The 24,489-nt window shown below is 54.3% G+C and overlaps 1 protein-coding gene across 4 annotated transcripts in view; it reads right to left on the reverse strand.

The window, feature by feature from the left end:
- Positions 1-24,489, reverse strand: part of LOC137347060 (granulocyte colony-stimulating factor receptor-like) — a 568,030-nt gene that overhangs the window by 181,289 nt on the left and 362,252 nt on the right. For all 4 annotated transcript variants that reach the window (XM_068011070.1, XM_068011069.1, XM_068011068.1 and 1 more), the window contains one exon: positions 6,640-6,951. In XM_068011070.1, the coding sequence (XP_067867171.1) occupies positions 6,640-6,841 (202 nt within the window). In that variant the 5' untranslated portion in view covers positions 6,842-6,951. The remainder of the gene's footprint in view (positions 1-6,639; positions 6,952-24,489) is intronic.

Raw genomic sequence — 24,489 nt, forward strand, 5'->3', positions numbered from 1 at the left:
CCACACTACCAGAAGGACGTGGAGGCTTTGAACAGCGTACAGAAGAGGTTTACCTCTGGTCTGGAGGGCATTAGCTATGAGGAGAGGTTGGATAAACTCAGATTGTTTTCACTGGAACGACAGAGGTGGAGGGACGACATGATAGAGGTTTACAAAGTTATGAGCGGCATGGACAGAGTGGATAGTCAGAAGCTTTTTCCCAGGATGGAAGAGTCAGTTACTAGGTTTAAGGTGTGAGGGGCAAAGTTTAGAAGGGATGTGCGAGGCAAGTTCTTTACACAGAGGGTGGTGAGTGCCTGGATTTCAAGAGGCATCTTGACAACTACATGAATGGGATGGGAATAGAGGGATACGGTCCCCGGAAGAGCAGAAGGTTTTAGTTTAGGCAGGCATCATGATCGGCGCAGGCTTGGCGGGCCGAATGGCCTGTTCCTGTGCTGTACTGTTCTTTGTTCTTTGTCGCAAACACAAAATGAGAGTGCTACCAGCCACTCAAACCTTATCCCCAATTCAGAGCAAAACGAAGTACTGAGACACTCAAGATTAGTGTCCTAATTTAATGCTGAGGAGGTTGAGTCGTTTGAGAAAACCAAGCTAAAATGGTCGAAAGAATTTTGGACTCTCCTCTTACAAGGCATGTTCGTGGGTAGGGCTTGTAAAGTTTTTTCTCAGAAGAAAGTTCCTCTGATTATGAACAAACTAAAACTGCAGTTCTAAACACATACACGCTCGTAAACAGAAGCACATAGACAGAAATTCAGACACACCTGGAAAAGACCCACACTGAATTCAAAAGAATTGAACATCTCTCAAGCTAAACCCTTATTTGAAAATTTAAGAGAAGTGATGTTGCTGGAAGAATTTAAAAATAGCATCCCAGTTCATATAAGGACCCATATTGAAGAACAAAGAGTTAGCAGAGTAAGAGAAGCAGCAAAAATCGCCAACAATTATGAATTTATTCAAAAATCCTGAACCCAGAATAAAATTGGCTCTCGTAACTCTGACAAGCTAGAGAGAGATAGCAGGGATGCAGAGGAAGCAGAAATGGGCTCAAGAGAAAATGACAGTAGGGAAGGAAAACCAGATCAGTCTCCAACTTTTAAAAGAAGGAATCTGGCTGATAAACCTGTAGGGGTCTGCCCAACACGTTTCCAGTGTGGCAAATCTAGGCATGTCATATGCCAAAAAACCAACAGGAGATGCTGCAGTCAAGCATATGTCTGTGGCTTTGAAAGTGGTGAGCCTGTGTTCTGTATGTAACTCAAGAACAGAGCACATACTTACACAAAGGCAAAATTACTCCTTTTATGTCCCAGACATTAAACAAGGAGATAACCAGGGATCCTCAGGGATACCGGTTGTTTTCAAACCCTACTGGCAACCAAATTTACAGAAATGCCACCTGGAAGCAGAACAAATCCCAGGGTATTGGTAAAAGCGCTTACTGACAAATGCCTGAAGGTTCCGTTAGTTAAAGTTTACCGACAGAGTAAGTTGGTCACTCTGATAGTGACAGTCTGGATTACTAATGCAGTGTAGACCTATTGCTGGGCAATGATTTGTCAGGAAGCACAGTATTGTACCCAGAGGGTTCAGAACAATCCACAGAAGCTGGAGAAACTGAGGGGAACAAACAAAACTCTGTCCAGCTGCAAAGGGCTGGGGAAGTCCAAAAGATCCCACAGGACAATAGAGCCAGAAGAATTTATAAAATTATAAATTTAAACTTAAGATAAAAGCAGCAAACGTTGAATGAAATGCACCAGATATATAATTAGCGGAAACCTTTTTTAAAGATTTAAACATGGACGATGAAATTTCCCAAACAGGAAAGCCAAGAGAGAGGGAGATGCCTCACCTAGTTGAAGTGCCACAGGGGAATGTAGTGGAAGCTGGACAACCACATACAAGCTATAGTGCCTCAGAGGAAAGGGGGCAGATTAGGAAAAAAACCTATCCATGAAGTTCCAGGAAAAGGGAAGGTAACATACCCTAAAGTAAACCACACTTGTGAAAAATCACAAGAAAACTAAAAGCGAGGTCATTGTGATATCTTCTTCTTCTGTGGCCTCCTTGTCTGCAGAGACAATGGGTAAGCGCCTGGAGGTGGTCAGTGGTTTGTGAAGCAGCGCCTGGAGTGGCTATAAAGGCCAATTCTAGAGTGACAAACTCTTCCACAGGTGCTGCAGATAAAATTGGTTGTCGGGGCTGTTACACAGTTGGCTCTCCCCTTGCGCTTCTGTCTTTTTTCCTGCCAACTGCTAAATCTCTTTGGCTTGCCACACTTTAGCCATGCCTTTATGGCTGCCCGCCAGCTCTGGCAATCGCTGGCAACTGACTCCCACGACTTGTGATCAATGTCACAGGACTTCATGTCGCGTTTGCAGACGTCTTTAAAGCGGAGACATGGACGGCCAGTGGGTCTGATACCAGTGACGATGTTGCTGTACAATGTGTCCTTGGGGATCCTGCCATCTTCCATGTGGCTCACATGGCCAAGCCATCTCAAGCGCCACTGGCTCAGTAGTGTGTATATGCTGGGGATGTTGGCCGCCTCGAGGACTTCTGTGTTGGAGATACGGTCCTGCCACCTGATGCCAAGGATTCTCCGGAGGCAGCGAAGATGGAATGAATTGAGACGTCTCTCTTGGCTGACATACGTTGTCCAGGCCTCGCTACCGTAGAGCAAGGTACTGAGGACACAGGCTTGATACACTCGGATTTTTGTGTTCCATGTCAGTGCGCCATTTTCCCACATTCTCTTGGCCAGTGTGGTATACTCGCTGAAGAATCAAATGATCAGGTTTCAAATCCAAAACTAATTAAATCCAACAATTTAGAGTCAGAACTCAGCAAGAACAAGGGGCAGGAAGAAATTCCAGACACCTTGCAGGGGCTAAAATACAAGTTATGGCCTACTATCACCCTAGAAATAAGAACGATCAGTACTGGTACCAGTGCCCCATGAATCGAAACCCATTCTCCCACACCAATCTTTAAGCTATGCATTCAGCTCTCTGATGTTATTTACCCTATTCGCTCATGGCTCAGGTACTAATCCAGAGATTATTGTCTTTGTGGTTCTGCTTCTTAATTTAGCCCCTAGCTGCTCATAATCCTTAAGCAGTAACTCTTTCCTAGTTCTATTTATGTCATTGGTACCTATATGGACCACGACAACTGGATCCTACCCGTCCCATTGCAAGTTCTTTAGCCTCAAGCAGATGTCCTGAACCCTGGCACCGGGCAGGCAACACACCCATCTGGACTCTTGCTCTCAGTTGCAGAGAACTGTGTCTATCACCCTGACTATACTGTCCCCTAACACCACTACATTCCTATTTACTCCCCCCATTTGAATGGCTTCCTGTCCCATGGTGCTGTGGTCAGTTTGCTCATCCACCCTGCAGTCCCCGCTCTCATCCATACAAGCTGCAGGAACTTCAAACTTGTTGGACAATTGCAAGGGCTGAGGCTCCTCCACTTCTACCTTCTGGATCCCCTTACCTGCTTCACTTACAGTCATACCCTCCTGCCCTGACCACTGACCAAAACAGAAAACTTTCTTTCTGGAACAAAGTGTCCAGGAAATATCTGCCCCTCCTTGATGAATCGCAGTGTCTGAAGCTCAGCTTCCAGCTCATTAACTCGGAGCTGAAGTTCTTCGTGCCACAGATACTTACTGCAGATGTGGTTGTTGTGGATCACACTGCCAGTTGGAACACATCACTTTCCCTGCCATCCTTACTGTGTTTTAATTGTCTAATTAATTCATATTTTCTTCATTAAATTTTAACTAATGTCTCCAGTCCTGCTTGTACTTATATTGTTATTCTTATTATTTCAATTAATATACTTACTCCGATTAAAATTTCCTAGTTTAGATAAGAGAAAAAGAGTAAATATTCACCAATCACAACTTATTTCCTGTTATGTCACACTTTGATTTCATGAGAATGCTCTGAACTCACAGATTCACCCCCCCCTCCCCCCTCTCCCTCCCCCCCCCCACCTCCCCCTTCCCCCTCTCCCTCCACCCCCCCCCCCCCCCTCCCCCTTCCCAGCTCTTCAAACTCTCACCACTGTCTCTAGGTTACCCTCTAGTTCTGGAATGTTCTCACCTGCCTGTACACCTAATTAATACTTCCAGGTTTCAGCTCTGTCACAGCAGTTCCTCCTCCCTCACTGCACCCAATTCCCACACTTAACAAATTCCCAAGCTCATACTCTGCCTTGAGCTACACTCAGTCATGAACTTCTACCGATGTGCCTGTGTATAGTACACTGTACAGAGTCCTGCCTACTGTGTACAATACACTGTGTACTGCCGACTGTGTACTATACATTGTGTACCGTCTACAGTGTACTGCCTACTGTGTACTATACAAGTGTGAGGTGCACTTTGACAGAAGGGAAGTTGTGCCATAATGACTCTATGACTCCTGATATATGCCACCTTATCCTGCAAGAGTGAGGGAAAAGTGTCAGTGAGTGTGCTACAATGTGTTTGAGTGATGTGCCTATCAAAGAACAAAGAACAGTACAGCACAGGAACAGGCCATTCGGCCCTCCAAGCCTGCGCCGATCTTGATGCCTGCCTAAACTAAAACCTTCTGCACTTCCAGGGTCCGTATCCCTCTATTCCCTTCCTATTCATGTATTTGTCAAGATGCCTCTTAAACGTCGCTATCGTACCTGCTTCCACCACCTCCCCCGGCAACAGGTTCCAGGCACTCACCACCCTCTGTGTAAATAGTTGAATAGCTGACAGTGTGTGGAAGCAGCAAGGCATGGGTGTGAGGATTACAGCAATCGTAAGTGTGTGAGGGTGATGTGGAGCATATAAATGCTAAGCATGATCTCTGATTGCTGGAGTTTGTTATGAGAGAGTGATGGGGGTGTGGTGTATTGAACAGTGTGAGAGGTTGGTGGTACAGTGGCTAGGGTATGGCATTTGAAGATATATACACTATGACCAGTCATGTGACCTCACTGAACATCCCCCAGCACTGTAGCCAGGTTCTCGGGGCTGGACTAGTGACATTGATCTCTGTGACTATCTGCTCCCGCTCCCTTCATAGAGTCTGTCTGGAAAGCCTCCTGGTCCCCTACAGAAAGATGACCTTTGTCCTCCTTTCCACCTCTTGCACTAAGGCTTTCAGGACTGCAGCTGAGAACCTGGAAGTCCTCTGTCTCGCATGCTGATTAATTGCTCCAGTTTATGTTGCAGCCAGAACGCCCCTCTCCTTTAAGAGGTGTAGGCTGCAAGGCAGTTCTGATTGGTGCTAGCCTCGCACGAAGCTGTGCCCCCCACTGAGCATGCAGCCACTCAGCAGCACAGGAAGTGCTGGTCTATATGCCACAATCATGGACATAAGCAAGCAGCACAAAGTTTGTCGTGGTGCCTGTATCACTTCCACTGGGCACAGAGTAATCATGCATTACAATTCCCACACCTGCTAATGAAATGAATTTTTCCCCGACTGTGTATCATCCATTTACAGTCTCATTACCAACACACACAATGCCAACTTGTATTTATATAGCACCTTTAATGTAATAAAACATTCCAAGGCACTTCACACAGCATTATGAAGCAAAAATTGACACCAAGCCACTTAAGGCAGTATCAGAGTAGATTAAAGAGGTAGGTTTTAAAGAGCATTTTAGTGATGGAAAGGACATGGGGTTGGAAACTCAACAGGGTCAAAGAGGACACTGATGTTGCTTCATCCTAGACTGTCCAGATACATATACAATCTTATATCATTACTCAGTGACTACATCTTAATCCAGATTTAACATTACAGTGTATGCAGCTGGGTACTTCAGTGGGTCACAAAGAGATCCTGATTCTAAAAATGAACACCCTTCACTGAGCAATCAGGGGCCAATGACACCAGGGAAAAGTTATATTTCTACACACAGTAAAGGTTGATATTTAATTCAAAGCAAGAGATTGGCTGGTCAATGCAGATGGCTGTTTATTGGTCAAGGCTGGGCTCTTCACTGGGTCAAGGCTGGGATGTTCACTGTTTAAAGATGCGAAGGAGAATGATGCAGCAGCAATTGAGATGCACTACATTCAATTTCCTTCTTCTGAGGACAAGCAAAACCATTCACTAATTTGCCCTCAGTGTCACTGTCTGGATGCTATTGTCACTGCCGGTAACAAGATACTCTAGATCCTGCTCAAACAGCAACTGCAGTTCTACTCTGCCCACTCCAGCACTGTGAGGTGTTCATCTGAGAAGAAAGAACAAGGACTAACCCGACCCTGAGGAGCTGGCTTGTTTTATACAGGTTTTATGCTGCTCAGATGTGTGACATCTCACAGGCTGGAGCCAAGGGTAATTCTTGGACCAATCTGACAAAACCCTTGGAATTGATGTTTTACAGATAAACTTAGCAGGGAGACGACAGCCACAAAAGATTTGCGTGAACAGTTGGCCAGAGTAAAATGATACCTCACTCAGTCTCTCAGATGTTGCCTGTGAGCTGCAAAGTTTACAAAATGCTCCTTGCTAAGGAGAAGAAAAATACTGAAGCTGCAACTTGGAGAGAAGTTGGGAAGCTGACAAAGCTTCAGTTTTGTGAAGTGACTGCAGTTTTGTGTTTCTGACTGTAAATACTTACAACCAGCATGGATTCTCACTCCATTTCGCAGAGTCAGTCGCGATCCTTGGTGGAACTGACAGCTGAGGAGTCCAACCGCTTGATTGATAGCTGGAATGTTAACCTGAGACACAGTCTTGTTCACAATAATATACTGTGTCCTGGGAATGTCCCTATTGTCCAGTCGCCACAATATCCGGGAAGCGGGTGCGGTGTGGCCCATAGCACAGGAGATGTTTGTTATTGTGCAAGTAGCGACCAATGCAGAGCCCCAGTGCACAGTATTAGCACTCACTGAAATACGGATGCATTCACTCGCCTCCGAAACAGTTCCTGTAAAGAAATAAGAGTAACTAATAAGAAACAATCATTTATTTAAAAAGCAGTCCCATCATTTCACAAATTTATGCAGTAAACTGGAATCTGGATAACAATGTGTAAGATTGAGCAGGTATGGCATGTCCACAGAAAAGGGCAAATCCAAACTGGCCATCCTTTCAGCTCACTCCCACAGTAAAGTGATAGAAAGAGTCATCAATCATGTCACCAAACAACGTGAACTTACCAACAATCCGGCTCAACAACATCTGCTCAAAAATAGCCCCCACACCCAACAAAAAGGGGCTGAAACAGAGATAGTGAAGGGAAGAGACAGAGATAGTGATGGGAAACAGAGATAGTCATGGGGGTTTGACAGAGATAGTGATGGGATGAGACAGAAACAGTGATGGGCGTGAGACAGAGACAGGGACAGTGATGGGCGTGAGACAGAGACAGGGACAGTGATGGGCGTGAGACAGAGACAGCAATGAGGGCGAGACAGTAATGGAGCAGAGACAGAGACAGCGATGGAGATGAGACAGAGACAGTGATGGTGGAGAGACAGGAACAGTGCTGGGGGTGAGACAGAGACAGTGATGGGGGTGAGACTGGGACAGTGATGCAGATGAGACAGAGACAGTGATGGGGGTGAGACAGGGACAGGGACAGTGATGGGGGTGAGACAGAGACAGTGATGGAGGTGAGACAGAGACAGTGATGGGAGTGAGACTGGGACAGTGATGGAGATGAGACAGAGACAGTGATGGGGGTGAGACTGGGACAGTGATGGAGGTGAGACAGAGACAGTGATGGGCGTGAGACTGGGACAGGGACAGTGATGGGGGTGAGACAGGGACAGTGATGGGGGTGAGACTGGGACAGTGATGGAGGTGAGACAGAGACAGTGATGGGGGTGAGACAGGGACAGCGATGGGGGTGAGACAGAGACAGTGATGGGGGTGAGACAGGGACAGTAATGGAGGTGAGACAGAGACAGTGATGAAGATGGGACAGAGACAGTGATGGGGGGCAAGACAGAGACAGTGATGGGCGTGAGACTGGGACAGTGATGCAGGTGAGACAGAGATAGTGATGGAGGTGAGACAGAGACAGTGATGGGGGGCAAGACAGAGACAGTGATGGGGGTGAGACAGAGACAGTGATGGGGGCGAGACAGGGACAGTGATGGGGGCGAGACAGGGACAGTGATGGGGGTGAGATAGAGACAGTGATGAAGATGGGACAGAGACAGTGATGGGGGGCAAGACAGAGACAGTGATGGGGGGCAAGACAGAGACAGTGATGGGGGTGAGACAGAGACAGTGATGGGGGCGAGACAGAGACAGTGATGGGGGTGAGACAGAGACAGTGATGGGGGCGAGACAGGGACAGTGATGGGGGCGAGACAGGGACAGTGATGGGGGTGAGATAGAGACAGTGATGAAGATGGGACAGAGACAGTGATGGGGGGCAAGACAGAGACAGTGATGGGGGGCAAGACAGGGACAGTGATGGAGGTGAGACAGAGATAGTGATGGAGGTGAGACAGAGACAGTGATGGGGGGCAAGACAGAGACAGTGATGGGGGTGAGACAGAGACAGTGATGGGGGCGAGACAGAGACAGTGATGGGGTGAGACAGAGACAGTGATGGGGGCGAGACAGGGACAGTGATGGGGGTGAGACAGAGACAGTGATGGGGGCGAGACAGGGACAGTGATGGGGGTGAGACAGAGACAGTGATGGGGTGAGACAGAGACAGTGATGGGGGCGAGACAGGGACAGTGATGGGGGCGAGACAGAGACAGTGATGAGGGTGAGACAGGGACAGTGATGGGGGTGAGACAGAGACAGCGATGGGGGTGAGACAGGAACAGTGATGGGGGTGTGACAGGGACAGTGAAGGGGGTGTGACAGGGACAGTCAAGGGGGTGAGACAGGGACAGTGGTGGGCGTGAGACAGGGACAGTGAAGGGGGTGAGACAGAAACAGTGACGGGGGTGCGACAGAGACAGTGAAGTGGGTGAGACAGGGACAGTGGTGGGCGTGAGACAGGGACAGTGATGGGGGTGAGACAGGGACAGTGAAGGGGGTGTGACAGGGACAGTCAAGGGGGTGAGACAGAGACAGTGATGGGGGTGAGACAGAGACAGTGATGGGGGTTAGACAGGGACAGTGATGGAGGTGAGACATGGACAGTGATGGGGGTGAGACACAGGCAGTGATGGGGGTGAGACAGGGACAGTGATGGGGGTGAGACAGAGGCAGTGATGGGGGTGAGACAGGGACAGTGATGGGGGTGAGAGAGAGGCAGTGATGGAGGTGACACAGCGACAGTGATGGGGGTGAGACAGAGACAGTGATGGGGGTGAGACTGGGACAGTGATGGGGGTGAGACAGAGACAGCGATGGGGGTGAGACAGAGACTGTGATGGGGGTGAGACAGAGACAGTGATGGGGGTGAGAAAGGGACTGTAATGGGGGTGAGACAGAGACAGTGATGGGGGTGAGACAGGGACAATGATGGGGGTGAGACAGAGACAGCGATGGGGGTGAGACAGAGACTGTGCTGGGGGCGAAACAGGGACAGTGATGGGGGTGAGACAGAGACAGTGATGGGGGTGAGACAGGGACAGTGATGGGGGTGAGACAGAGACAGTGCTGGGGGCGAAACAGGGACAGTGATGGGGGTGAGACAGAGACAGTGATGGGGGTGAGACAGGGACAGTGATGGGGGTGAGACAGAGACAGTGCTGGGGGCGAAACAGGGACAGTGATGGGGGTGAGATAGAGACAGTGATGGGGGCGAGACAGGGACAGTGATAGGGGTGAGACAGAGACAGTGATGGGGGTGAGACATGGACAGTGATGGGGGTGAGACAGAAACAGTGATGGAGGTGAGATAGAGACAGTGCCGGGGGCGAGACAGGGACGGTGATGGGGGTGAGACAGAAATAGTGATGGGGGTGAGACAGGGACAGTGATGGGGGTGAGACTGGGACAGTGATGGAGTTGAGACAGAGACAGTGATGGGGGCGAGACAGGGCAGTGATGGGGGTGTGACAGAGACAGTGATGGGGGCGGGACAGGGACAGTGAAGGGGTTGAGACAGAGACAGTGATGGGGGCGAGACAGGGACAGTGAAGGGGGAGAGATAGAGACAGTGATGGGGGCGAGACAGGGACAGTGATGGGGGTGAGACACGGAGAGTGATGGGGGTGAGACTGGGACAGTGATGGATGTGAGACAGAGACAGTGATGGGGGCGGGACAGGGACAGCGATGGGGGCGAGACAGCGACTTTAATGGGGGTGAGACAGAGACAGTGCTGGGGGCGAGACAGGGACAGTGATGGGGGTGAGACAGGGACAGTGAAGGGGGAGAGATAGAGACAGTGATGGGGGCGAGACAGGGACAGTGATGGGGTGAGACAGGGACAGTGAAGGGGGAGAGATAGAGACAGTGATGGGGGCGAGACAGGGACAGTGAAGGGGGAGAGATAGAGACAGTGATGGGGTGAGACAGGGACAGTGAAGGGGGAGAGATAGAGACAGTGATGGGGGTGAGACAGGGACAGTGAAGGGGGAGAGATAGAGACAGTGATGGGGGTGAGACAGGGACAGTGATGGGGGCAAGACAGGGACAGTGAAGGGGGAGAGATAGAGACAGTGATGGGGGTGAGACAGAGACAGTGATGGGGGCGAGACAGGGACAGTGATGGGGGTGAGACAGAGACAGTGATTGAGGTGAGACAGGGACAGTGCTGGGGGCGAGACAGGGACAGTGATGGGGGTGAGACAGAGACAGCGATGGGGGTGAGACAGGGACAGCGATGGGGGTGAGAGAGGGACAGTGATGGGGGCGGGACAGGGACAGTGATTGGGGTGAGACAGAGACAGTGATGGGGGTGAGACAGGGACAGTGAAGGGGGTGAGACAGAGACAGTGATGGAGGTCAGACAGAGACAGTGATGGGGGTGTGACAGAGACAGTGATGGGGGTGAGACAGGGACAGTGAAGGGGGTGAGACAGAGACAGTGAACGGGGTGTGACAGGGACAGTGAAGGGGGTGAGACAGAGACAGTGATGGGGGTGAGACACGGACAGTGAAGGGGGTGAGACAGAGACAGTGAACGGGGTGAGACAGAGACAGTGATGGAGGTCAGACAGAGACAGTGATGGGGGTGAGACAGAGACAGTGATGGGGGTGAGACAGAGACAGTGATGGGGGTGAGACAGGGACAGTGAAGGGGGTGAGACAGAGACAGTGATGGAGGTCAGACAGAGACAGTGATGGGGGTGTGACAGAGACAGTGATGGGGGTGAGACAGGGACAGTGAAGGGGGTGAGACAGAGACAGTGAACGGGGTGTGACAGGGACAGTGAAGGGGGTGAGACAGAGACAGTGATGGGGGTGAGACACGGACAGTGAAGGGGGTGAGACAGAGACAGTGAACGGGGTGAGACAGAGTGATGGAGGTCAGACAGAGACAGTGATGGGGGTGAGACAGAGACAGTGATGGGGGTGAGACAGAGACAGTGATGGGGGTGAGACAGGGACAGTGAAGGGGGTGAGACAGAGACAGTGAACGGGGTGAGACAGAGACAGTGATGGAGGTCAGACAGAGACAGTGATGGGGGTGAGACAGAGACAGTGATGGGGGTGAGACAGAGACAGTGATGGAGGTCAGACAGAGACAGTGATGGGGGTGAGACAGAGACAGTGATGGGGGTGAGACAGAGACAGTGATGGGGGTGAGACAGGGACAGTGATGGGGGTGAGACAGAGACAGTGATGGGGGTGAGACTGGGACAGTGATGGAGGTGAGACAGAGACAGTGATGGGCGTGAGACTGGGACAGGGACAGTGATGGGGGTGAGACAGGGACAGTGATGGGGGTGAGATTTGGACAGTGATGGAGGTCAGACAGAGACAGTGATGGGGGTGAGACAGGGACAGCGATGGGGGTGAGACAGAGACAGTGATGGGGGTGAGACAGGGACAGTAATGGAGGTGAGACAGAGACAGTGATGAAGATGGGACAGAGACAGTGATGGGGGGCAAGACAGAGACAGTGATGGGGGGCAAGACAGGGACAGTGATGCAGGTGAGACAGAGATAGTGATGGAGGTGAGACAGAGACAGTGATGGGGGGCAAGACAGAGACAGTGATGGGGGTGAGACAGAGACAGTGATGGGGGCGAGACAGGGACAGTGATGGGGGCGAGACAGGGACAGTGATGGGGGTGAGATAGAGACAGTGATGAAGATGGGACAGAGACAGTGATGGGGGGCAAGACAGAGACAGTGATGGGGGGCAAGACAGAGACAGTGATGGGGGTGAGACAGAGACAGTGATGGGGGCGAGACAGAGACAGTGATGGGGGTGAGACAGAGACAGTGATGGGGGCGAGACAGGGACAGTGATGGGGGCGAGACAGGGACAGTGATGGGGGTGAGATAGAGACAGTGATGAAGATGGGACAGAGACAGTGATGGGGGGCAAGACAGAGACAGTGATGGGGGGCAAGACAGGGACAGTGATGGAGGTGAGACAGAGATAGTGATGGAGGTGAGACAGAGACAGTGATGGGGGGCAAGACAGAGACAGTGATGGGGGTGAGACAGAGACAGTGATGGGGGCGAGACAGAGACAGTGATGGGGTGAGACAGAGACAGTGATGGGGGCGAGACAGGGACAGTGATGGGGGTGAGACAGAGACAGTGATGGGGGCGAGACAGGGACAGTGATGGGGGTGAGACAGAGACAGTGATGGGGTGAGACAGAGACAGTGATGGGGGCGAGACAGGGACAGTGATGGGGGCGAGACAGAGACAGTGATGAGGGTGAGACAGGGACAGTGATGGGGGTGAGACAGAGACAGCGATGGGGGTGAGACAGGAACAGTGATGGGGGTGTGACAGGGACAGTGAAGGGGGTGTGACAGGGACAGTCAAGGGGGTGAGACAGGGACAGTGGTGGGCGTGAGACAGGGACAGTGAAGGGGGTGAGACAGAAACAGTGACGGGGGTGCGACAGAGACAGTGAAGTGGGTGAGACAGGGACAGTGGTGGGCGTGAGACAGGGACAGTGATGGGGGTGAGACAGGGACAGTGAAGGGGGTGTGACAGGGACAGTCAAGGGGGTGAGACAGAGACAGTGATGGGGGTGAGACAGAGACAGTGATGGGGGTTAGACAGGGACAGTGATGGAGGTGAGACATGGACAGTGATGGGGGTGAGACACAGGCAGTGATGGGGGTGAGACAGGGACAGTGATGGGGGTGAGACAGAGGCAGTGATGGGGGAGAGACAGGGACAGTGATGGGGGTGAGAGAGAGGCAGTGATGGAGGTGACACAGCGACAGTGATGGGGGTGAGACAGAGACAGTGATGGGGGTGAGACTGGGACAGTGATGGGGGTGAGACAGAGACAGCGATGGGGGTGAGACAGAGACTGTGATGGGGGTGAGACAGAGACAGTGATGGGGGTGAGACAGGGACAGTGATGGGGGTGAGACACAGACAGTGATGGGGGTGAGACAGAGACTGTGCTGGGGGCGAAACAGGGACAGTGATGGGGGTGAGACAGAGACAGTGATGGGGGTGAGACAGGGACAGTGATGGGGGTGAGACAGAGACAGTGCTGGGGGCGAAACAGGGACAGTGATGGGGGTGAGACAGAGACAGTGATGGGGGTGAGACAGGGACAGTGATGGGGGTGAGACAGAGACAGTGCTGGGGGCGAAACAGGGACAGTGATGGGGGTGAGATAGAGACAGTGATGGGGGCGAGACAGGGACAGTGATGGGGGTGAGACATGGACAGTGATAGGGGTGAGACAGAGACAGTGATGGGGGTGAGACATGGACAGTGATGGGGGTGAGACAGAAACAGTGATGGGGGTGAGATAGAGACAGTGCTGGGGGCGAAACAGGGACAGTGATGGGGGTGAGATAGAGACAGTGATGGGGGCGAGACAGGGACAGTGATGGGGGTGAGACAGGGACAGTGATGGGGGCGAGACAGGGACAGTGATGGGGGTGAGATAGAGACAGTGATGGGGGTGAGACAGAGACAGTGATGGGGGTGAGACAGGGACAGTGAAGGGGGTGTGACAGGGACAGTGAAGGGGGTGAGACAGAGAAAGTGACGGGGGTGAGACAGGGACAGTGATGGGGGTGAGACAGAGACAGTGATGGGGGTGAGACAGAGACAGTGCTGGGGGCGAGACAGGGACAGTGATGGGGGTGAGACAGAGACAGAGCTGGGGGCGGGACAGGGACAGTGATGGGGGTGAGACAGAGACAGAGAAGGGGGCGAGACAGGGACAGTGATGGGGGTGAGACAGAGACAGAGCTGGGGGCGAGACAGGGACAGTGATGGGGGTGAGACAGGGACAGTGATGGGGGTGAGACAGAGACAGTGATGGGGGCGGGACAGGGACAGCGATGGGGGTGAGACACGGACAGTGATGGGGGCGAGACAGGGACAGTGATGGGGGTGAGATAGATACAGAATGGGGGTGAGACAGGGACAGCGAAGGGGGTGAGACAGAAACAGTGACGGGGGTGAGACTCGGACAGTGATGGGGGCGAGACAGGGGCAGTGAAGGGGGTGAAACAGAGACAGTGAAGGGGGTGAGACAGGGACAGAGATGGGGGTGAGACAGAGACAGAAAGGGGGTGAGACAGAGACAGCGATGGGGGTGAGACAGGGACAGTGAACGGGGTGTGACAGGGACAGTGAAGGGGGTGAGACAGAGACAGTGATGGGGGTGAGACAAGGACAGTGATGGGGGTGAGACAGGGGCAGTGAAGGGGGTGAAACAGAGACAGTGAAGGGGGTGAGACAGGGACAGTGATGGGGGTGAGACAGAGACAGTAAGGGGGTGAGACAGAGACAGCGATGGGGGTGAGACAGGGACAGTGATGGGGGCGGGACAGGGACAGCGATGGGGGTGAGACACGGACAGTGATGGGGGCGAGACAGGGACAGTGATGGGGGTGAGATAGATACAGAATGGGGGTGAGACAGGGACAGCGAAGGGGGTGAGACAGAAACAGTGACGGGGGTGAGACTCGGACAGTGATGGGGGCGAGACAGGGGCAGTGAAGGGGGTGAAACAGAGACAGTGAAGGGGGTGAGACAGGGACAGAGATGGGGGTGAGACAGAGACAGAAAGGGGGTGAGACAGAGACAGCGATGGGGGTGAGACAGGGACAGTGAATGGGGTGTGACAGGGACAGTGAAGGGGGTGAGACAGAGACAGTGATGGGGTGAGACAAGGACAGTGATGGGGGTGAGACAGGGGCAGTGAAGGGGGTGAAACAGAGACAGTGAAGGGGGTGAGACAGGGACAGTGATGGGGGTGAGACAGAGACAGAAAGGGGGTGAGACAGAGACAGCGATGGGGGTGAGACAGGGACAGTGAACGGGGTGTGACAGGGACAGTGAAGGGGGTGAGACAGAGACAGTGATGGGGGTGAGACAGGGACAGTGATGGGGGTGAGACAGGGACAGCGATGGGGGTGAGACAGGGACAGTGATGGAGGTGAGATAGAGACAGTGCCGGGGGCGAGACAGGGACGGTGATGGGGGTGAGACAGAAATAGTGATGGGGGTGAGACAGGGACAGTGATGGGGGTGAGACTGGGACAGTGATGGAGTTGAGACAGAGACAGTGATGGGGGCGAGACAGGGACAGTGATGGGGGTGAGACAGAGACAGTCATGGGGGCGGGACAGGGACAGTGAAGGGGTTGAGACAGAGACAGTGATGGGGGCGAGACAGGGACAGTGAAGGGGGAGAGATAGAGACAGTGATGGGGGCGAGACAGGGACAGTGATGGGGGTGAGACACGGAGAATGATGGGGGTGAGACTGGGACAGTGATGGATGTGAGACAGAGACAGTGATGGGGGTAAGACAGAGACAGTGATGGGGGCGGGACAGGGACAGCGATGGGGGCGAGACAGCGACTTTAATGGGGGTGAGACAGAGACAGTGCTGGGGGCGAGACAGGGACAGTGATGGGGGTGAGACAGGGACAGTGAAGGGGGAGAGATAGAGACAGTGATGGGGGCGAGACAGGGACAGTGATGGGGTGAGACAGGGACAGTGAAGGGGGAGAGATAGAGACAGTGATGGGGGCGAGACAGGGACAGTGAAGGGGGAGAGATAGAGACAGTGATGGGGGTGAGACAGGGACAGTGAAGGGGGAGAGACAGTGATGGGGGTGAGACAGGGACAGTGAAGGGGGAGAGATAGAGACAGTGAAGGGGGTGAGACAGGGACAGTGATGGGGGCAAGACAGGGACAGTGAAGGGGGAGAGATAGAGACAGTGATGGGGGTGAGACAGAGACAGTGATGGGGGCGAGACAGGGACAGTGATGGGGGTGAGACAGAGACAGTGATTGAGGTGAGACAGGGACAGTGCTGGGGGCGAGACAGGGACAGTGATGGGGGTGAGACAGAGACAGCGATGGGGGTGAGACAGGGACAGCGATGGGGGTGAGAGAGGGACAGTGATGGGGGCGGGACAGGGACAGTGATTGGGGTGAGACAGAGACAGTGATGGGGGTGAGACAGGGACAGTGAAGGGGGTGAGACAGAGACAGTGATGGAGGTCAGACAGAGACAGTGATGGGGGTGTGACAGAGACAGTGATGGGGGTGAGACAGGGACAGTGAAGGGGGTGAGACAGAGACAGTGAACGGGGTGTGACAGGGACAGTGAAGGGGGTGAGACAGAGACAGTGATGGGGGTGAGACACGGACAGTGAAGGGGGTGAGACAGAGACAGTGAACGGGGTGAGACAGAGACAGTGATGGAGGTCAGACAGAGACAGTGATGGGGGTGAGACAGAGACAGTGATGGGGGTGAGACAGAGACAGTGATGGGGGTGAGACAGGGACAGTGAAGGGGGTGAGACAGAGACAGTGATGGAGGTCAGACAGAGACAGTGATGGGGGTGTGACAGAGACAGTGATGGGGGTGAGACAGGGACTGTGAAGGGGGTGAGACAGAGACAGTGAACGGGGTGTGACAGGGACAGTGAAGGGGGTGAGACAGAGACAGTGATGGGGGTGAGACACGGACAGTGAAGGGGGTGAGACAGAGACAGTGAACGGGGTGAGACAGAGACAGTGATGGAGGTCAGACAGAGACAGTGATGGGGGTGAGACAGAGACAGTGATGGGGGTGAGACAGAGACAGTGATGGGGGTGAGACAGGGACAGTGAAGGGGGTGAGACAGAGACAGTGAACGGGGTGAGACAGAGACAGTGATGGAGGTCAGACAGAGACAGTGATGGGGGTGAGACAGAGACAGTGATGGGGGTGAGACAGAGACAGTGATGGAGGTCAGACAGAGACAGTGATGGGGGTGAGACAGAGACAGTGATGGGGGTGAGACAGAGACTGTGATGGGGGTGAGACAGGGACAGTGAAGGGGGTGAGACAGAGACAGTGATGGAGGTCAGACAGAGACAGTGATGGGGGTGAGACAGAGACAGTGATGGGGGTGAGACAGGGACAGTGAAGGGGGTGAGACAGAGACAGTGAACGGGGTGTGACAGGGACAGTGAAGGGGGTGAGACAGAGACAGTGATGGGGGTGAGACACGGACAGTGATGGGGGTGAGACAGAGACAGTGATGGGGGTGAGACAGAGACAGTGATTGAGGTGAGACAGGGACAGTGATGGGGGCGGGACAGGGACAGTGATTGGGGTGAGACAGAGACAGTGATGGAGGTCAGACAGAGACAGTGATGGGGGTGAGACAGAGACAGAGCTGGGGGCGAGACAGGGACAGTGATGGGGGTGAGACAGGGACAGTGATGGGGGTGAGACAGAGACAGTGATGGGGGCGGGACAGGGACAGCGATGGGGGTGAGACAGAGACAGAGCTGGGGGCGAGACAGGGACAGTGATGGGGGTGAGACAGGGACAGTGATGGGGGTGAGACAGAGACAGTGATGGGGGCGGGACAGGGACAGTGATGGGGGTGAGACAGAGACAGTGATGGGGGCGGGACAGGGACAGCGATGGGGGTGAGACACGGACAGTGATGGGGGCGAGACAGGGACAGTGATGGGGGTGAGATAGATACAGAATGGGGGTGAGACAGGGACAGCGAAGGGGGTGAGACAGAAACAGTGACGGGGGTGAGACTCGGACAGTGATGGGGGCGAGACAGGGGCAGTGAAGGGGGTGAAACAGAGACAGTGAAGGGGATGAGACAGGGACAGAGATGGGGGTGAGACAGAGACAGAAAGGGGGTGAGACAGAGACAGCGATGGGGGTGAGACAGGGACAGTGAACGGGGTGTGACAGGGACAGTGAAGGGGGTGAGACAGAGACAGTGATGGGGGTGAGACAAGGACAGTGATGGGGGTGAGACAGGGGCAGTGAAGGGGGTGAAACAGAGACAGTGAAGGGGGTGAGACAGGGACAGTGATGGGGGTGAGACAGAGACAGAAAGGGGGTGAGACAGAGACAGCGATGGGGGTGAGACAGGGACAGTGATGGGGGCGGGACAGGGACAGCGATGGGGGTGAGACACGGACAGTGATGGGGGCGAGACAGGGACAGTGATGGGGGTGAGATAGATACAGAATGGGGGTGAGACAGGGACAGCGAAGGGGGTGAGACAGAAACAGTGACGGGGGTGAGACTCGGACAGTGATGGGGGCGAGACAGGGGCAGTGAAGGGGGTGAAACAGAGACAGTGAAGGGGGTGAGACAGGGACAGAGATGGGGGTGAGACAGAGACAGAAAGGGGGTGAGACAGAGACAGCGATGGGGGTGAGACAGGGACAGTGAATGGGGTGTGACAGGGACAGTGAAGGGGGTGAGACAGAGACAGTGATGGGGTGAGACAAGGACAGTGATGGGGGTGAGACAGGGGCAGTGAAGGGGGTGAAACAGAGACAGTGAAGGGGGTGAGACAGGGACAGTGATGGGGGTGAGACAGAGACAGAAAGGGGGTGAGACAGAGACAGCGATGGGGGTGAGACAGGGACAGTGAACGGGGTGTGACAGGGACAGTGAAGGGGGTGAGACAGAGACAGTGATGGGGGTGAGACAGGGACAGTGATGGGGGTGAGACAGGGACAGCGATGGGGGTGAGACAGGGACAGTGATGGAGGTGAGATAGAGACAGTGCCGGGGGCGAGACAGGGACGGTGATGGGGGTGAGACAGAAATAGTGATGGGGGTGAGACAGGGACAGTGATGGGGGTGAGACTGGGACAGTGATGGAGTTGAGACAGAGACAGTGATGGGGGCGAGACAGGGACAGTGATGGGGGTGAGACAGAGACAGTGATGGGGGCGGGACAGGGACAGTGAAGGGGTTGAGACAGAGACAGTGATGGGGGCGAGACAGGGACAGTGAAGGGGGAGAGATAGAGACAGTGATGGGGGCGAGACAGGGACAGTGATGGGGGTGAGACACGGAGAGTGATGGGGGTGAGACTGGGACAGTGATGGATGTGAGACAGAGACAGTGATGGGGGTAAGACAGAGACAGTGATGGGGGCGGGACAGGGACAGCGATGGGGGCGAGACAGCGACTTTAATGGGGGTGAGACAGAGACAGTGCTGGGGGCGAGACAGGGACAGTGATGGGGGTGAGACAGGGACAGTGAAGGGGGAGAGATAGAGACAGTGATGGGGGCGAGACAGGGACAGTGATGGGGTGAGACAGGGACAGTGAAGGGGGAGAGATAGAGACAGTGATGGGGGCGAGACAGGGACAGTGAAGGGGGAGAGATAGAGACAGTGATGGGGGTGAGACAGGGACAGTGAAGGGGGAGAGATAGAGACAGTGATGGGGGTGAGACAGGGACAGTGAAGGGGGAGAGATAGAGACAGTGAAGGGGGTGAGACAGGGACAGTGATGGGGGCAAGACAGGGACAGTGAAGGGGGAGAGATAGAGACAGTGATGGGGGTGAGACAGAGACAGTGATGGGGGCGAGACAGGGACAGTGATGGGGGTGAGACAGAGACAGTGATTGAGGTGAGACAGGGACAGTGCTGGGGGCGAGACAGGGACAGTCATGGGGGTGAGACAGAGACAGCGATGGGGGTGAGACAGGGACAGCGATGGGGGTGAGAGAGGGACAGTGATGGGGGCGGGACAGGGACAGTGATTGGGGTGAGACAGAGACAGTGATGGGGGTGAGACAGGGACAGTGAAGGGGGTGAGACAGAGACAGTGATGGAGGTCAGACAGAGACAGTGATGGGGGTGTGACAGAGACAGTGATGGGGGTGAGACAGGGACAGTGAAGGGGGTGAGACAGAGACAGTGAACGGGGTGTGACAGGGACAGTGAAGGGGGTGAGACAGAGACAGTGATGGGGGTGAGACACGGACAGTGAAGGGGGTGAGACAGAGACAGTGAACGGGGTGAGACAGAGACAGTGATGGAGGTCAGACAGAGACAGTGATGGGGGTGAGACAGAGACAGTGATGGGGGTGAGACAGAGACAGTGATGGGGGTGAGACAGGGACAGTGAAGGGGGTGAGACAGAGACAGTGATGGAGGTCAGACAGAGACAGTGATGGGGGTGTGACAGAGACAGTGATGGGGGTGAGACAGGGACTGTGAAGGGGGTGAGACAGAGACAGTGAACGGGGTGTGACAGGGACAGTGAAGGGGGTGAGACAGAGACAGTGATGGGGGTGAGACACGGACAGTGAAGGGGGTGAGACAGAGACAGTGAACGGGGTGAGACAGAGACAGTGATGGAGGTCAGACAGAGACAGTGATGGGGGTGAGACAGAGACAGTGATGGGGGTGAGACAGAGACAGTGATGGGGGTGAGACAGGGACAGTGAAGGGGGTGAGACAGAGACAGTGAACGGGGTGAGACAGAGACAGTGATGGAGGTCAGACAGAGACAGTGATGGGGGTGAGACAGAGACAGTGATGGGGGTGAGACAGAGACAGTGATGGAGGTCAGACAGAGACAGTGATGGGGGTGAGACAGAGACAGTGATGGGGGTGAGACAGAGACAGTGATGGGGGTGAGACTGGGACAGTGATGGGGGTGAAACAGAAACAGTGATGGGGGTGAGACAGAGACAGTGATAGGGGCGAGACAGGGACAGTGATGGGGTGAGACAGAGACAGTGCTGGGGGCGAGACAGGGACTGTGATGGGGGTGAGATAGAGACAGTGATGGGGGTGAGACAGGGACTGTGATGGGGGTGAGATAGAGACAGTGATGGGGGTGAGACAGAGACAGTGATGGGGGCGAGACAGAGACAGTGATGGGGGCGAGACAGGGACAGGGATGGGGGTGAGACAGGGACAGTGATGGGGGTGAGACAGAGACAGTGAGGCGGTTGAGACAGAGACAGAATGGGGGTGAGACAGAAACAGTGATGGGGGTGAGACAGAGACAGTGCTGGGGGCGAGACAGGGACAGTGATGAGGGTCTGACAGGGACAGTGATGGGGGCGAAACAGGGACAGTGATGGGGGTGAGACAGGGACAGTGAAGGGGGTGAGACAGGGACAGTGAAGGGGGTGAGACAGAGACAGTGCTGGGGGCGAGACAGGGACAGTGATGGGGGTGAGACAGGGACAGTGAAGGGGGTGCAACAGAGACAGTGATTGAGGTGAGACAGGGACAGTGATGGGGGCGAAACAGGGACAGTGATGGGGGTGAGACAGGAACAGTGAAGTGGGTGAGACAGGGACAGTGAAGGGGGTGAGACAGAGACAGTGCTGGGGGCGAGACAGGGACAGTGATGGGGGTGAGACAAGGACAGTGAAGGGGGTGCAACAGAGACAGTGATTGAGGTGAGACAGGGACAGTGATGGGGGTGAGACAGAGACAGTGATGGGGGTGAGACAGGGACAGTGAAGGGGGTGTGACAGGGACAGTGAAGGGGGTGAGACAGAGACAGTGCTGCGGGCGAGACAGGGACAGTGAAGGGGGTGTGACAGGGACAGTGAAGGGGGTGAGACAGAGACAGTGATGGGGGCGAAACAGGGACAGTGATGGGGGTGAGACAGAAACAGTGATGGGGCGAGATAGGGACAGTGATGGGGGTGTGACAGAGACAGTGATGGGGGTGACACAGAAACAGTGATGGGGGCGAGACATGGACAGTGATGGGGGTGTGATAGAGACAGTGATGGGGATGAGACAGAGACAGTGATGTGGGTTAGACAGAGACAGCGATGGTGGTGAGACAGAGACAGCGATGGGGTCGAGACATGGACAGTGATGGGGGTGTGATAGAGACAGTGATGGGGATGAGACAGAGACAGTGATGTGGGTTAGACAGAGACAGCGATGGTGGTGAGACAGGCACTGCGATGGGGGCGAGACAGGGACAGCGATGGGGGTGAGACAGAGACAGTGAATGGGGTGAGACAGAGACAGTGAATGGGGTGAGACAGAGACAGCGATGGGGGTGAGACAGAGACAGTGAATGGGGTGAGACAGAGACAGTGAATGGGGTGAGACAGAGACAGCGATGGGGGCGAGACAGGGACAGCGATGGGGGCGAGACAGGGACTGCGATGGGGGCGAGACAGGGACAGCGATGGGGACGAGACAGGGACTGCGATGGGGGCGAGACAGGGACAGCGATGGGGGCGAGACAGAGACAGTGAATGGGGTGAGACAGAGACAGTGAATGGGGTGAGACAGAGACAGTGAATGGGGTGAGACAGAGACAGTGATGGGGGTGAGACAGAGACAGTGAATGGGGTGAGACAGAGACAGTGATGGAGGTGAGACAGAGACAGTGATGTGGGTGAGACAGGGACAGTGCTGGGGGGCGAGACAGAGACAGTGATGGGGGCGCGAGACAGGGACAGTGATGGGGGCGAGACAGAGACAGCGATGGGTGTGTGATAGAGACAGTGATGGGGGTGAGATAGAGACTGTGATGGGGGTGAGACAGGGACAGCGATGGGGGTGAGATAGAGACTGTGATGGGGGTGAGACAGGGACAGTGATGGGGGTGAGACAGTGACAGCGATGGGGGGTGAGACAGAGACAGTGATGGGGGGTGAGACAGGGACAGTGATGGGGGTGAGACAGGGACAGCGATGGGGGGTGAGACAGGGACAGTGATGGGGGTGAGACAGGGACAGCGATGGGTGTGTGATAGAGACAGTGATGGGGGTGAGACAGGGACAGTGATGGGGGTGAGATAGAGACTGTGATGGGGGTGAGACAGGGACAGTGATGGGGGTGAGACAGGGACAGTGATGGGGGGTGAGACAGGGACAGTGATGGGGGTGAGACAGGGACAGTGATGGGGGGTGAGACAGAGACAGTGATGGAGGTGAGACAGAGACAGTGATGTGGGTGAGACAGGGACAGTGCTGGGGGGCGAGACAGAGACAGTGATGGGGGCGCGAGACAGGGACAGTGATGGGGGCGAGACAGAGACAGCGATGGGTGTGTGATAGAGACAGTGATGGGGGTGAGATAGAGACTGTGATGGGGGTGAGACAGGGACAGTGATGGGGGTGAGATAGAGACTGTGATGGGGGTGAGACAGGGACAGCGATGGGTGTGTGATAGAGACAGTGATGGGGGTGAGACAGGGACAGTGATGGGGGTGAGATAGAGACTGTGATGGGGGTGAGACAGGGACAGTGATGGGGGTGAGACAGTGACAGCGATGGGGGGTGAGACAAAGACAGTGATGGGGGGTGAGACAGGGACAGTGATGGGGGTGAGACAGGGACAGCGATGGGTGTGTGATAGAGACAGTGATGGGGGTGTGATGATAACTCGGCACAATCAGAATGTACTGCTGTCCCCTCAGGAGGCTGCAGCTCACTCTTTCCACCAGTCTGGGTATTGCTGGATTTTAACTGTCGATTTCGGGGGCGAGCTCACAAAAAGGCAGCCCACACTTGTGGACAGCACGCCAAAGAGCCGCTGCAATCTCTCGTTCATTTCAATGGCTGGGGTGGCCTTTTCCCCTCCCCCATCCCCATTCACCTGGAGGGGGCGGGCTCTCCGTCCCCAGCAATTGCGGCAGCTGCCTGTGCGCAGGTGCTGGCACCATTTTTAAAGGGAAGCCTGCCCTGCTGGCTCATTTTAAATGTTTAAAGAAATATCCCCCAACATTTATTAAATAAATTTCTAACTCTCCTTTCCCATACCCCAATAATAATGACAGTAACTATTTTCCCTTCCCCCGAAAATATTTACCTTTTAATTCTGACCTTTCCCCCCCAATACTGCAAAAAGCTTAAAGTTCACCCGTTCCCACCATCTCCTGCACCCATTAGCTTTATTTGACCGTGTTTCCCCCATCTACCCCTCTCTGCACTGAAAATTTAAACTCCACCCCGCTCCCCACCAGTGTGGCGCGACCTTTCCCGAAACGGGGAATTGAAGGTGTGGGAGTGCCGCCCGCCACGCTGAAGATCGCAAGAGGCCCATAGCATGGCAGGCCATGTATTTATTTTATTAATTTAAATTGTTAAATTCAGATCCCATCGCCCAGCAGCGGAGGTGCTGCCATGGAGCTTTGTCGCCACGGGAAGGATGGGGCCGGGCCC

This window comes from Heterodontus francisci, chromosome 31, assembly GCF_036365525.1.
Source record: "Heterodontus francisci isolate sHetFra1 chromosome 31, sHetFra1.hap1, whole genome shotgun sequence".
NCBI lineage: Eukaryota > Metazoa > Chordata > Chondrichthyes > Heterodontiformes > Heterodontidae > Heterodontus > Heterodontus francisci.